The following is a 12,720-nucleotide window of genomic DNA, read 5'->3' on the forward strand; positions in this document are numbered from 1 at the left end:
ATTAAAAATGTTCTAGGAACCACTTGGTGGCATCACCACCACTTATTACTGAAAACGGTTTATTAATAGTCTTATAGACACATAAAGTTGCCCCGGTAATAATTTTCGAAACATACTTCAACGTAGTTTACACGTGTGGAATATTTCAGTTTACAATCGTTAGAGTAACGAATTTTCAGGTTAGCTTATTGGCCCTGTCATATTCTTGAGGTCCCTGAAAGAGTTCAAAAGGTTTTCTTCTTGAAGTAGTTAACCATTTCCTAATTCTTGTTTGTCCAGTGAACTAAGATGAGTGGGTAATTTATTTTCTAATTTTTTCAGTTTTAAAAAAGAATATTTTTTTCTTCAGGTGAGCCTTACTGCCTCCGAGTGTCTGATTTATTATGTAATTAATTTTCACAAAGATTATGCAATCATTAATCCTTAATTATCTTAAATAAAGTATTAAAAACAGCACTGCCTCTCAGTACTCTCAGTTCTTTGATTAATTTCCTTATTGGCTGCTAGCTTCTACGCGCTTAGTGGCTGCTGTTATTGGCTGCTAGCTTCAGCCTGGTTATTCCGGAATATAGTAGACTGTCAATGTGTACATACCTTGTAATCATGCTTCTTTTTGTTACAACATTATTGGTGAGAAAAAATGCTTTATTTTCATATAAAACACTACATGTTTATTATCAAGACTGTACTAAAAATGCAAGCTGAAAACGGATTAAGCGTATTATTTCCTATTAGTAGCAATTCCTTTTTCCAATTTTTTGAGCACTTTTAGGGAGAATTTCTCCACTTTTTAGCATTGGTCAATCAAATACCTTTCACTTCCTAATTCTAGACACATTCTGTAGCCAATATGTATATATATTTTATCCACCTTCCAACCAGTAATAGTTGTCTCTACAGGCAATAAACTCGCTTGAAGTGAATTTTCAGCAATCTAAAAAATAATTTTAATCAAGCGAGATTATACTTGTAGAGACGAGTACAAATATAAAGGGTTGGGAGATGGATAACATACAGATAAATTAAATAATGTGCCTAGTTAATTAACCGATGCTGGAAAGTGGAGAAATTCTTCCCAAAAGTGTGCAAAAATATGCGCCGTAAATTGCACCTTTTTTGCATTACGGAATCTGTAGAGTCAAAGACAAACATATAAAACCGTAACGCTTAGATCTGCATGATTCAGTGTAAAAATCATGAAAATTGAGCTATAATTGACTCCACAACGTTTTTATAAAAATTGGTTTTTCAATGAAATATATAGCGTAAAAATGCAATTATGACTCACTTATGGCCACATACTGATAGTCATACAAAAGAATAGTTAAGAAAGTAAGTTGAAAACTTGAATGTGTAATACACATCATTGAAAGTAATATGAATTGGTACGAAATAATTTAAGAACGACTTAATGTTAGAGCAAGGAAAAAGGGGAGTTAATCTAATATTTGTTTACCTTTGGAGTCGTGGTCGGTTGGGAGAAGATATTGCATAGTTCTGATGATTCTCCCCATGTCCTGATGACTACAAAGAACATACAGCAATGACTTAAGGAGGTATCATTCTTTTTATCATGCGATTATATGAAGAGCTTTAAGTTTAAATTAAACATACTAACGTTATCTGAGTATCTCGAATTTCCTCATATTTTTCGGCATGGTTTGCAGACAACACCCTATATTTTTCAGGTATATCTTGAGTACCTATCTTCTCCTTGTGTTTTGTATGTTACATCTGAGCGAAGTAAGATATAAAACAGATAATTGGTCTGGCCGCTGATTGTTGAAGCAGGATGTTGTCCACGCCACTACAGAGACGACAGGCCGTCATTTTTATCCTGGGATGGCTCGCTTACGCCTCCACGTATTTGCTGCGAAAACCTCTAGGTGTTGTAAGTGTTTCTAGAGAGTGAATTTTATATTCACCCAAAATACTCATGAAGTTATTCATTTAAAACTAAAATTTATTTTTATTCAAAAAGATACTGTAAAAAGAGAAAATATGACACAAGTCTATTTTGATAAGTTTAAGCGCTTTGGCGCAAGTGCTTCTGAACGCTAAAGTTTATTGTGTGATAACAGAATTCTACATATTAAACTTTTTGTGTTCAAAGCAATCATTTAAGTGCATGTAACATGTTTAAATCAGAAAATACGATTATGTACGACTACAAGTCATGTTCCATGTTGTAGGGTCACTGTACTCACACTGGTAAACTGTAGGATTGATCGAAAAAATACTGCTAAATTATTAATTAATTTAACTACTGTTAATTAATTTTGTACCCCAATATTTATCATTAGCACCTTAATAATTGGACCTCTGACCATGTCAATCATCAATCGCAGTAAAATGTAAACAAAGGTAATGCAAGTCTTGACGATAACCAGCATCGCTATGAACAATATGTGTTGCCATTCCACGCTGATACCCGTGACAATAAAGCAATCAGATGTAATGACTAAATGAATGCAAAGAGTATACCCTGGTGTAGATAATGATATCGGGAATGGTGTATACCTATACCTATTTACGAGTTGTGTCCAGCTTTAATAACGGAATTCCAAGTCTCTCGATCCCTAGTACAGCCTAGTGAACCATACAAGCAAAACATTCTATTCATATAACAGTTTTTATGCTGTAAAGTGTAAATGGTTATATTTTAATTGTCATGCATTTTCAACTGTTTCAGTATGTAATGTTACCCAGAGGACATGGTTTATACATATAATAGGTTAAAAGTACTTATTATAACGAATGTTTTTGAACTTATGAAATCTTACATTTTATCATGAACATGATGAAAGCATAAAATAATACAATAGCTAGCGGAACAAAGTGCACTGCAAGCTCTTAAAGCAATGTCTAGACAAGGTGAAAACTTATACTTCGACTTGAAACAAACAGTACATGTAATTATAAATGTTTTTATTAAAAAATCCTTTCTTTCATGATTCACAGTTTGAGGAATTTTCCTTCATTTAAGGTGAAGACAGACTTAGAAGAGTCACTTTCTATTGGTAAAACACAGTTAGGATGGCTAGATACGGCTCTGTTGCTACCTTATGCTCTAATGCAGGTAAGTGTTAAAGTCTATATAGTAAGACTAACTAGAAACAGATAATATTATACACTATTGACTTTGATGAGATCTTTTAGTGACTATATGGACATGGTCAGGAATTGGTTGACTGGGGCTCAAGGAAGACAGGAGGAGGCAAAATTCAAAAGTCAATAACAATTTTATTAAATAATCAGGGATTGAACAACATTTTTTTTTTTTAGACTTTTGTTCTTTTCAAAAGCATTTTGAATATTATGTGGTGTGTAACAATATTTATAATATATTCCAACACTTGAAGTACTCAGTGTTTAAAAGTGGAAAATAATGGTATAAAGTGGCAAGCCATAAATACGCATCCATTTATTTATAAGGACATTTATCTTGGCTACATTATCTCCCTTGTTTACAGATGCTGTGTATGTATATATTTCTGGTTACTGTTCTCGTTTATTATATTATACATTTTATCCCTTGTTTACAGATGTTGTTGGGGCCGTTAGGAGACAGGTTTGGACCCAGGAGAACTTTTGGAGTCTGTTTGCTGATGTCTGCCTTATCCATGGTAAAAAAACACAATGTCATATTGTCATTATAAAAATAGAACGATCTCTTTTTTGATTCAAACGAGGAAATTAGGTTATAAGACACTTAATGATCATATGAAAAATCAGTTTAATGAAATGTGTTGGGAGATGGAATGATTTAAATTATATTTCTTTCTCTGTTGTAATTTTAAATTTTAAATGCATTACCTTTGAAGTATGCATTTAAAAAAGATTAATACATAACTTCAGTGATTGAAATTCAATAAATATCATGGAATTATTTAAAACTTAACAAAAGAGGTTTTACCAGATTTGATGGATTTTTATATTTAATTCAAGATTTTACTGATGATTTCTATTGCACACATGTGATATGTACCGGCGGTACACAAAATGTTGCGTATTTTCGACTCAATTCACGGGCTCATGGCGGTACACCAAAATTCACGGGAAACAAAAATGTGTACCGTTTTTTGAAATGCTTACCGGAAACCGCCATTTCTCTTTCATTCCCGCTTGCACAACACCGGAAATCTCGAACTATGCATGACTTACTGGTGATTAAGGTAAACATAAAAAAACATCATGAATGAAGGTGTGAAATATTCCCATGATAATTACATTGTAATTAAGAGATATCAAAGCGTTTTGTTTGGCTGATTGCTTTTTAATAGGACCCTTATTAAGGATTCTTAAAACTGTAATTTGTTAAAAGTAAAGACATTTCAAAGAGAAAACGCCTGCATTCACAAGAATCGGAAACACTTTGTGATAGCAAAACGAAATTAATTCCATTATTTGCTTAAGCATAAGTATTGTTTATTTGAATACAGATTAAGAGAAATGATTTTTTAGTACAATTTCAAAAATGCAGTTGAATGGAGATGACCAGACTCAATTTAATTAAACTGGTTTTATAAATACTGTACTTTTTACTAAGTTCAGCATTTAGGCCTTGCTTAGTTTATCGCAGAGATTCAAAATTCTTCAAGAGTTTCTTGAAATGAATAAAAAATCATAATACATCTTATGCAGTGTTGCATCTGTACATTGATTTGAAATTTATTATTAAAAAATAAACGCCTTACATTAATATTTTGGTCGATATTTTGTACAGTTTTATGTACAGTTTTTTGATTAGCAATGTACAGTATTTTCATCCAAATTCCAGTATTTTGAAGACTGGTGTACAGTATTTGGGTCTAGAAATTATCACATGTATGCTATTGCCTCAGTTTCTCTTGTCTTCTTGTAGGTCACATTTGGAAGTTGGAGTAATTTCTGGATCTTCTTCTTATTACTTTTCATAAATGGAACAGCACAGGTGGGTGTTATCTTAATTAATGGAACAGCACAGGTAGGTGTTATCTTAATTAATGGAACAGCACAGGTGGGTGTTATCTTAATTAATGGAACAGCACAGGTAGCTGTTATCTTAACGAATGGAACAGCACGTGCACAGGTTAGTGTTATCTTTATTAATGGAACAGCAAGGTTAGTGTTACTTTTTATTAATGGAACAGCACAGGCCACTGTTATCTTAATAAATGGAACAGCACGGGTCAAATGTTATCTTAATTAATGGAACAGCACAGGTGAGTGTTATCTTTATTAATGGAACAGTACAGAACACAAATATGTGTTACATGTATCTTAATAAATAGAACAATACAAGTAGTTATTAGTCTGGTAGTCATCTTAAGTTGTCATCAGTTCATTTCATTGATAAAAAGCAGTCAAGCTAGTTTATAATGAATTGCAGAACATACAGTCAAATTTCAAAAGGGGGAACTATATGAATACTCTTCATTTATTTATTGTTTATCTGACAGTAATTAAAAGTGAATGTTTTAACAAAATACTGATTTATAATAAGTGCAGCACATTTGTGTATAGGGCCAGTAAGCTATCTGCATTCAGTGCTGTTGTTTTGTAGGCCCAGTGCTGGCCTAACTGTATTAAGTGCCTGGGATCCTGGTATGCAGATGAAGTCAGAAATAGCATGTTCGGAATGTTTGGGACGTGTGCCTTTGCAGGGGGCATCATGGGAACTTCTCTGGCAGTAAGTCGTCCAATCAGAAAAATGAGATTACGCCTCCGCAATACTGGATAATGAGAATATTATTCAGTGTCCTAATGCTATAGACATTTTTCTTTGTATTGAATTTACTTGATAAAGCACTTTCAGAATCAGCATTTCTATGACCTTTTGATTACAATCTCAGAAATCAAGTGAAAAAAATGAAAGAGGTGTATTTCCCTTACAGATACTGTTTCATTTATATAACTCCATGTCTAATTTTGATTTTAGATTTATCTACAGAAACTGTTTTATTTATGCAGGCTTTTCTAACTCCTTGTCCGGTTTTGATTTTTAGGTTTATCTACAGACTTCCTACTCCTGGAGAAGTGCATTTTTTCTTCCTTCTGTGATAGTGGTGAGTACTAGACAGGATCAAGGTTTTAGTGAAGTGAATCATCACCTGTAAAATCATTGTATATTCATTGATGCGAATAAGTCTAAAGTAGTTTCGAATTTGACTCCTGACGTGACCCTCTATGGGATATCAATTTTATTTTGATTGATTCAATTAAGATTTAATACATTGTTTCTGAAGGCAGTAAGACATTTTGAGACCAAATTTTAGTACCATCTGTTTGTCGTCCAGTTAGGAGCTAGGTTGGGGGATGGATTCCATTCTTGTCAGCCTGAGGATAATGAATTGGTAGAAAAAGACAACCTTTCATACTTTAACTTTTAAAGCTGTAGTAATTCCTTGAGGATTAATTACTGTATACAGGGAAATTTTCGCCCCCGTTTTATTTTTGCCCCTTTCGCCCTACCCTCATTTGGGCGAATTTAAAACTGGGCGAATTCAAAGAATACAGTATTATTTCTTAAACTAAACTATGATTGGGCAAATTTAAAACGGGACAAAATTGTTTGCGAGTGTGAAAGGGCGAAAATAAGACGGGGCGAAAATAACCCTGTATACAGTATATTGCCCACTACAAAAAATCCAGAGCCTAATGTTTTTTTATTATTTGGTCAGATAGTTTTCTAGTTTCTTTGTACTTTAATTCTTTGTTATTTTGATATTTCTTTTCTTGGCTTTGAATTATTTTTCCGCTGTTTCAGGCGACACTTGGTGTGCTTGTCTTCCTATTCTTCAGCACTCCTGAAGAACAAAGCATAGAAATACCGGGGAAAAGTAAGTAAAAAAGTACAGAAATTCCAGGAAAATATAAGTCAAGAAAGTGTAGAAATTCTGGGAAAAAGTAAGTAAAGAAAGTGTAGAAATTCTGGGAAAAAAGTAAGTAAAGAAAGTGTAGAAATTCTGGGAAAAAGTAAGTAAAGAAAGTGTAGAAATTCTGGGAAAAAGTAAGTAAAGAAAGCGTACTTAAACATTCAGGGACAAGGAAAGACAGATTTGTACATTCAACAACAACGTTTATAAATTATATTTAGATACCACAGCAAACATGTATTTAAAGAAGTTGATTACATTACAGCACAGAGTTCAACATCATCAAAATCTACAGGAAGCACCTCATGGCTACAGATGTGGAAAATCCCGTAAGATTTTTGTTTACTTTGTGACTATTCTTATTATAATGTATATGACATATTGTTTACAGGGTTATTTTCGCTCTATGTTATTTCCACCCTTTCACACGTGCAAATAATTTTGCCCTGTTTTAAATTTGCCCGTTCAAAGTTTTGTGAAAGAAATTATACAGCATTCTTTTAATTTGCTTTGTTATAATTTGCCCAAATGAAGGTAGGGTGAATTGAAGGGGGCTAAAATAAAATGGGGGTGAAAATTTCCCTGTATACAATATTTCTTTTGAATAAATGTATCAGTTTTTATTCCATGCTACTTTAATACAAGTTTCTGAATGCAAAATATAAATGACTCAAATGTATAGTAGGTACTTTTGTAGTTATTGATTTATATAGAGACATTTTTGTTTTGTTTTTTGTTGATAGGATGTTACCTGAGGTTGCTGTAGCAGTCTTCTGCTTAAAAGTTGTGAGATACTGCATGTATATGTGGTTACCAATGTATCTATTGAATGCTGTAAGTATCAGACAGACAGACAAACAGCTAGAGAGAGACAAACAGCTAGACAGACAGAGAGAAAGGTATAGAAAGACAGACAGATACTGCATGTATATGTGGCTACCAATGTATCTACTGAATGCTGTAAGTATCAGAGAGAGAGAGACAGACAGACAGAGACAAACAGCTAGACAGACAGACAGAGAGAAAGGTATAGAAAGACACACAGATACTGCATGTATATGTGGTTACCAATGTATCTACTGAATGCTGTAAGTATCAGAGAGAGAGAGAGACAGACAGACAAACAGACAGACAGAGACAAACAGCTAGACAGACAGACAGACAGAGAGAAAGGTATAGAAAGACAGACAGATACTGCATGTATATGTGGTTACCGATGTATCTACTGAATGCTGTAAGTATCAGAGAGAGAGAGACAGACAGACAGAGACAAACAGCTAGACAGACAGACAGAGAGAAAGGTATAGAAAGACAGACAGATACTGCATGTATATGTGGTTACCGATGTATCTACTGAATGCTGTAAGTATCAGAGAGAGAGAGACAGACAGACAGAGACAAACAGCTAGACAGACAGACAGAGAGAAAGCTATAGAAAGACAGACAGATACTGCATGTATATGCGGTTACCGATGTATCTACTGAATGCTGTAAGTATCAGAGAGAGAGTAACTACATATATTCATGTGGTTACCAGTGTATCTACTGGATATTTTGTCTGTTTCAAAGGAAGGTATTGCCTCTTGAGTGGTTACAAATTTACAAGACTTAGTGTAGATTTAATGCATTAATGATTAGTAGGACAGAGAAGGGAAATATGAAACAATATAAATATAAATTAAGTAGATTATGTTGTTACTGTAGATATCAACACAGAATTATTTATTTATTACATTATGCCCAAGTGAAATCTAAAGCTAACGTGGAAAATTTAGTTTGAAAATTTTTAGGTGTGTTAATGACCTTCAAATGTATCATTTTTTTCTTTTCAAATTGTTTATTTTTGTCCTAAATCCTGCACATTAAAATCCTATAATTAATTTTCAGTTAAAGTACACCAAAGCCCAGGCTGGTATGTTTTCTACAACATTTGAGGTGGGTGGAGTATTAGGCAGTGCTGTCATAGGCATTGTCATAGACAGGTAATCTGTTCCGCATCACATTCGAGGGGGGGGGGGTGTTTTGAAAGGGCAGGGAATTTGACACTACATGTGTGTCAGGTTTTAAGATAAATGATGGCAATTTTATCTGTATTTTCTCTTATAAATACCAAAAACACATCATTTCCATTCCTTTAAATGTAAAATTTACTGAATTATATGATCATTATAAGTCATCATAATATGTATACCAAAAATAATTATACCAAGAATTTTTATTATTTTTTCATCTAATTACAGGTATTTTAAGGGTCTGTCTATTTTACTTATAGGTATTTTAAGGGCCGATCTCTAGCGGGTACCGGTTATTCTGTGGCTTTATCGGCTGTCTCCCTCCTGGCGTTTTATCTGACCAGTACCTGGGGTATCGTCTTTAACACTGTGTTCATGTTTCTAGCTGGAGTATTCAACTGTGGCCCTGACAGCATCCTAGGTAATTATGTATCAAGTAATTACACTGTATGGTGATTAATTATTTTGTAGGTGGATCTTACATTGGGATTGTTTTGTAGGTGGATCTTACATTGGGATTGTTTTGTAGGTGGATCTTACATTGTGATTGTTTTGTAGGTGGATCTTACATTGTGATTGTTTTGTAGGTGGATCTTACATTGTTATTGTTTTGTTGGTGGATCTTACATTGGGATTGTTTTGTAGGTGGATCTTACATTGTGATTGTTTTGTAGGTGGATCTTACATTATGATTGTTTTGTAGGTGGATCTTACATTGATATTGTGTTGAAGGTGGATCTAACATTGTAATAAATTATTGTTTTTTTAGGTGGATCCTACATTGTGATTGTTTTGTAGGTGGATCTTACATTGTGATTGTTTTGTAGGTGGATCTTACATTGTTATTGTTTTGTAGGTGGATCTTACATTGTTATTGTTTTGTAGGTGGATCTTACATTATGATTGTTTTGTAGGTGGATCTTACATTGTGACTGTTTTGTAGGTGGATCTTACATTGTGATTGGTTTGTAGATGGATCTTATATTATGATTGTTTTGCAGGTGGATCTTACATTGTTATCATTTTGTAGGTGGATCCATCCCAAATGAACTGGGAGAGATGGATGGAAGAAATGCTGCAGCTGCTGCTGTTGGTCTTGTCAATGGTGAGTACATTTCAAAAAGTGTTTTAATCAATGAAATGGAGAGGTATATACCACAATTTTTTGACACCCTATTTTTCTAAATGAAGAGAGGGAGGGGAGTGTGAAAAAGGGCTCTTAAACCTAGAGTCCATCTTTAAATGATTATGTTTTTAAGCAACAGCAACAAATATTTACATTTGCAAATGTTCTCCTTTATATAATACTACATAAATCAATGGTTAACTATATATGTTGATGAGTGTCTATTTATATATGGGAGTGCTATTGTGTTTTCATGTGTGACTAACCAAAAAAGTCAAATACAGGTGTGGATAAAAAATATCACATTTATATATTTTATTGACAAGTGCAAGCGCTTAAATTTATTTGCACCAATGTATTCCAGATTTTTGCAGTATTGTGACCTTTGAAGTAATTAGAAGCATACATATAATGTTAACCTCTCCTCTATTTTCAGGTTTTGGCAGTGTGGGGACATTTTTGGAGGGTCCCATTATTGGGGTGATATCAGCAAACTACGGCTGGTCTGGGATGTTCTATCTTATGATCGGACTATCAGGTGTCGGCGCCCTGGCCGTCCTACGTGCTCTGTCTATTTATAACAGAAGAAATGGGAAAATACCAGATGCTATACCATTAAAAATGGAAGACATTGCATAATAAATAGGAACCAATTCATAGTCCCATGCTGCTGTTTTGTGCCAATTTCTAGGAAAACTTCTGGAAGGTGGCTGTTCTTACGTTATATGCAAAAATTCTTCCTCAGGGTATTTTATTAGTCAACTTTGATGTTGAATACTGTTCGTTGTCTCCATATTCTTCCCTTATGAGGTTTGTATGTACATGAAGACTTAATTGATGATATAAGCAACAGCAGAATATGGTCAGGTGACCTTATTATTCAAAGAAGATGCAGTTTGATGAAAGGACAAGTTTTGCAATAACACAGAAGTCCTTTGTTAATCATGAGGGATTTTATCTATTTATTTTTTGTTGCTGTGACTAGTACAATGTATTAAGACATTTACTGATGTTTTTCTGGTAGAAAAGTGGTAAATTATAGAACATAAATAGATAGAAGAAAATGTGTATTAGACAAAAGCAAATAAGTCCCAGTAAGGTTTTTTTTCTTGGTTTATGATATCTCAGCTTTACTATGTATATTATTTAATGTAAAAAACAGTGTAATACTAGGATATTTTTCCTACTAAGGGTTCTAGTGTAACAAAAGATATTTTGTTTGTGATTTGTATCTGATATGCAATAATTTTTTAGTTAAATTTACTATTTTAGTGTATAAATTATGTTTAACAAGCATTATATGTTTGTTGAAATATCTGTGTGCAAATTTTGCAGTTCATGTGTATCTACTCTGCGTGTGCAAAATGTCCACATATTTAATGAATGATATTTAAATAAAGATATTCAAGCTTGAGAGATTTTTTTGATGTTGTTACAATGAAAGTGCATTAGCTTTTTGAACATTTGCTTAAAAATATAATTTTAATTATATGCTTTTTATTTTTCATAAAAAAAGATTATTTGCAGACAATTAAAAAAAAACAGTTGTACCCTTTATAAAATGTAACTAGCTTATTTGCCCATTTGAGTGATGGCTCAACTGTGCTTATCTGGTCAAAATTTTCCATTGATAGACATCGCCAAACTTTTTTTGATAATTTCGTCTTCTGCAAAAGCACTTGGTCAGTTTCAAGTAAATTTACCAACTGGGGTGAAGTGCATTTAAGTTTGTTCAAATGATGGACACCTTCTTTCCAGGGGGGATAATTAGTGAAAATTAATGCCATCTTTAACATCTTCAGCTGAGCCAAAAAAGCTGAAAAATTTGAAAAATTGTAGAATAAAAATGTTAAGATCCGGATCCCCAAGGAGGGGACGGGGGACCACAATCGGCCATCAAATTTACATAGAAATACGTAGGAGAAAATCGTCAGGTAGTGTTGATTCAAGTTTGTTTAAATCTTGACCCTTCATAGGGATATGGGACGTATGGCCAGAATGGGTTGTCAAAGTTGTACATGAAAATAGATTTTTTTTATGAACTTGAAAATGATAATGAGTTGTATTAGCATAAAGGCATTCTTGGGTAGTGCATTGCACAATAAAGATTTAATGTTAAAGATCAATCAATAACCCACAGGGGCAACAAAAGAGGAGAAAACTTTTTCTAGCAAATGATAAGTCAAAGAACAAGAGGCCCATGGGCCACATCGCTCACCTGAGCACTGTGGCTAGGAAAAAGCAGAAATGGTTTATACTTGAAAAGCTTAAATCGAAAACTAGTCCCAAGACCAATCATGGCTTTGCTATTCTTGAGAAGAAGATCTTTAGAGAATTTTCCTATATATTTCTATGTAAAACTTTGGTCGGCCATTTTGGCCCTGCCCTACCCCGGGGGGTCATGATTTGAACAAACTTGTATCTACACTACCTGAGGATGCTTCCATATAAATATGATCAATTATGTCTTTGCTATTTTTGAGAAGAAGATTTTTAAAGAATTTTCCTATATATTTCTATGTAAAACTTTGGTCGGCCATTTTGGCCACGCCCTACCCCTGGGGGTCATGATTTGAACAAACTTGCATCTACACTACCTGAGGATGCTTCCATATAAATATGATCAATTATGGCTTTGCTATTCTTGAGAAGAAGATTTTTAAAGAATTTTCCTATACATTTCTATGTAAAACTTTGGTCGGCCATTTTGGCCCCACCCCTACCC

The 12,720-nt window shown here is 33.7% G+C and overlaps 1 protein-coding gene across 1 annotated transcript; it reads left to right on the forward strand.

Annotated features, from left to right (window-relative positions):
* The first annotated feature begins 1,430 nt into the window (after positions 1–1,430).
* LOC134230729 (uncharacterized) lies at positions 1,431–11,411 on the forward strand. The gene is made up of 14 exons (XM_062712566.1): positions 1,431–1,556; positions 1,689–1,891; positions 2,987–3,079; positions 3,546–3,626; positions 4,865–4,933; positions 5,546–5,671; positions 5,988–6,047; positions 6,749–6,821; positions 7,123–7,186; positions 7,601–7,691; positions 8,745–8,839; positions 9,130–9,290; positions 9,900–9,974; positions 10,432–11,411. The coding sequence occupies exons 2-14, from the start codon at positions 1,793–1,795 to the stop codon at positions 10,632–10,634; spliced, it is 1,290 nt and encodes a 429-aa protein (XP_062568550.1). The 5' UTR covers positions 1,431–1,556; positions 1,689–1,792; the 3' UTR covers positions 10,635–11,411.
* Positions 11,412–12,720: the final 1,309 nt, after the last annotated feature.

Source organism: Saccostrea cucullata, unplaced genomic scaffold (genome assembly GCF_032062105.1).
Source record: "Saccostrea cucullata isolate Sc308-1 unplaced genomic scaffold, CSIRO_AGI_Scuc_v1 ctg4317, whole genome shotgun sequence".
Lineage (NCBI taxonomy): Eukaryota > Metazoa > Mollusca > Bivalvia > Ostreida > Ostreidae > Saccostrea > Saccostrea cuccullata.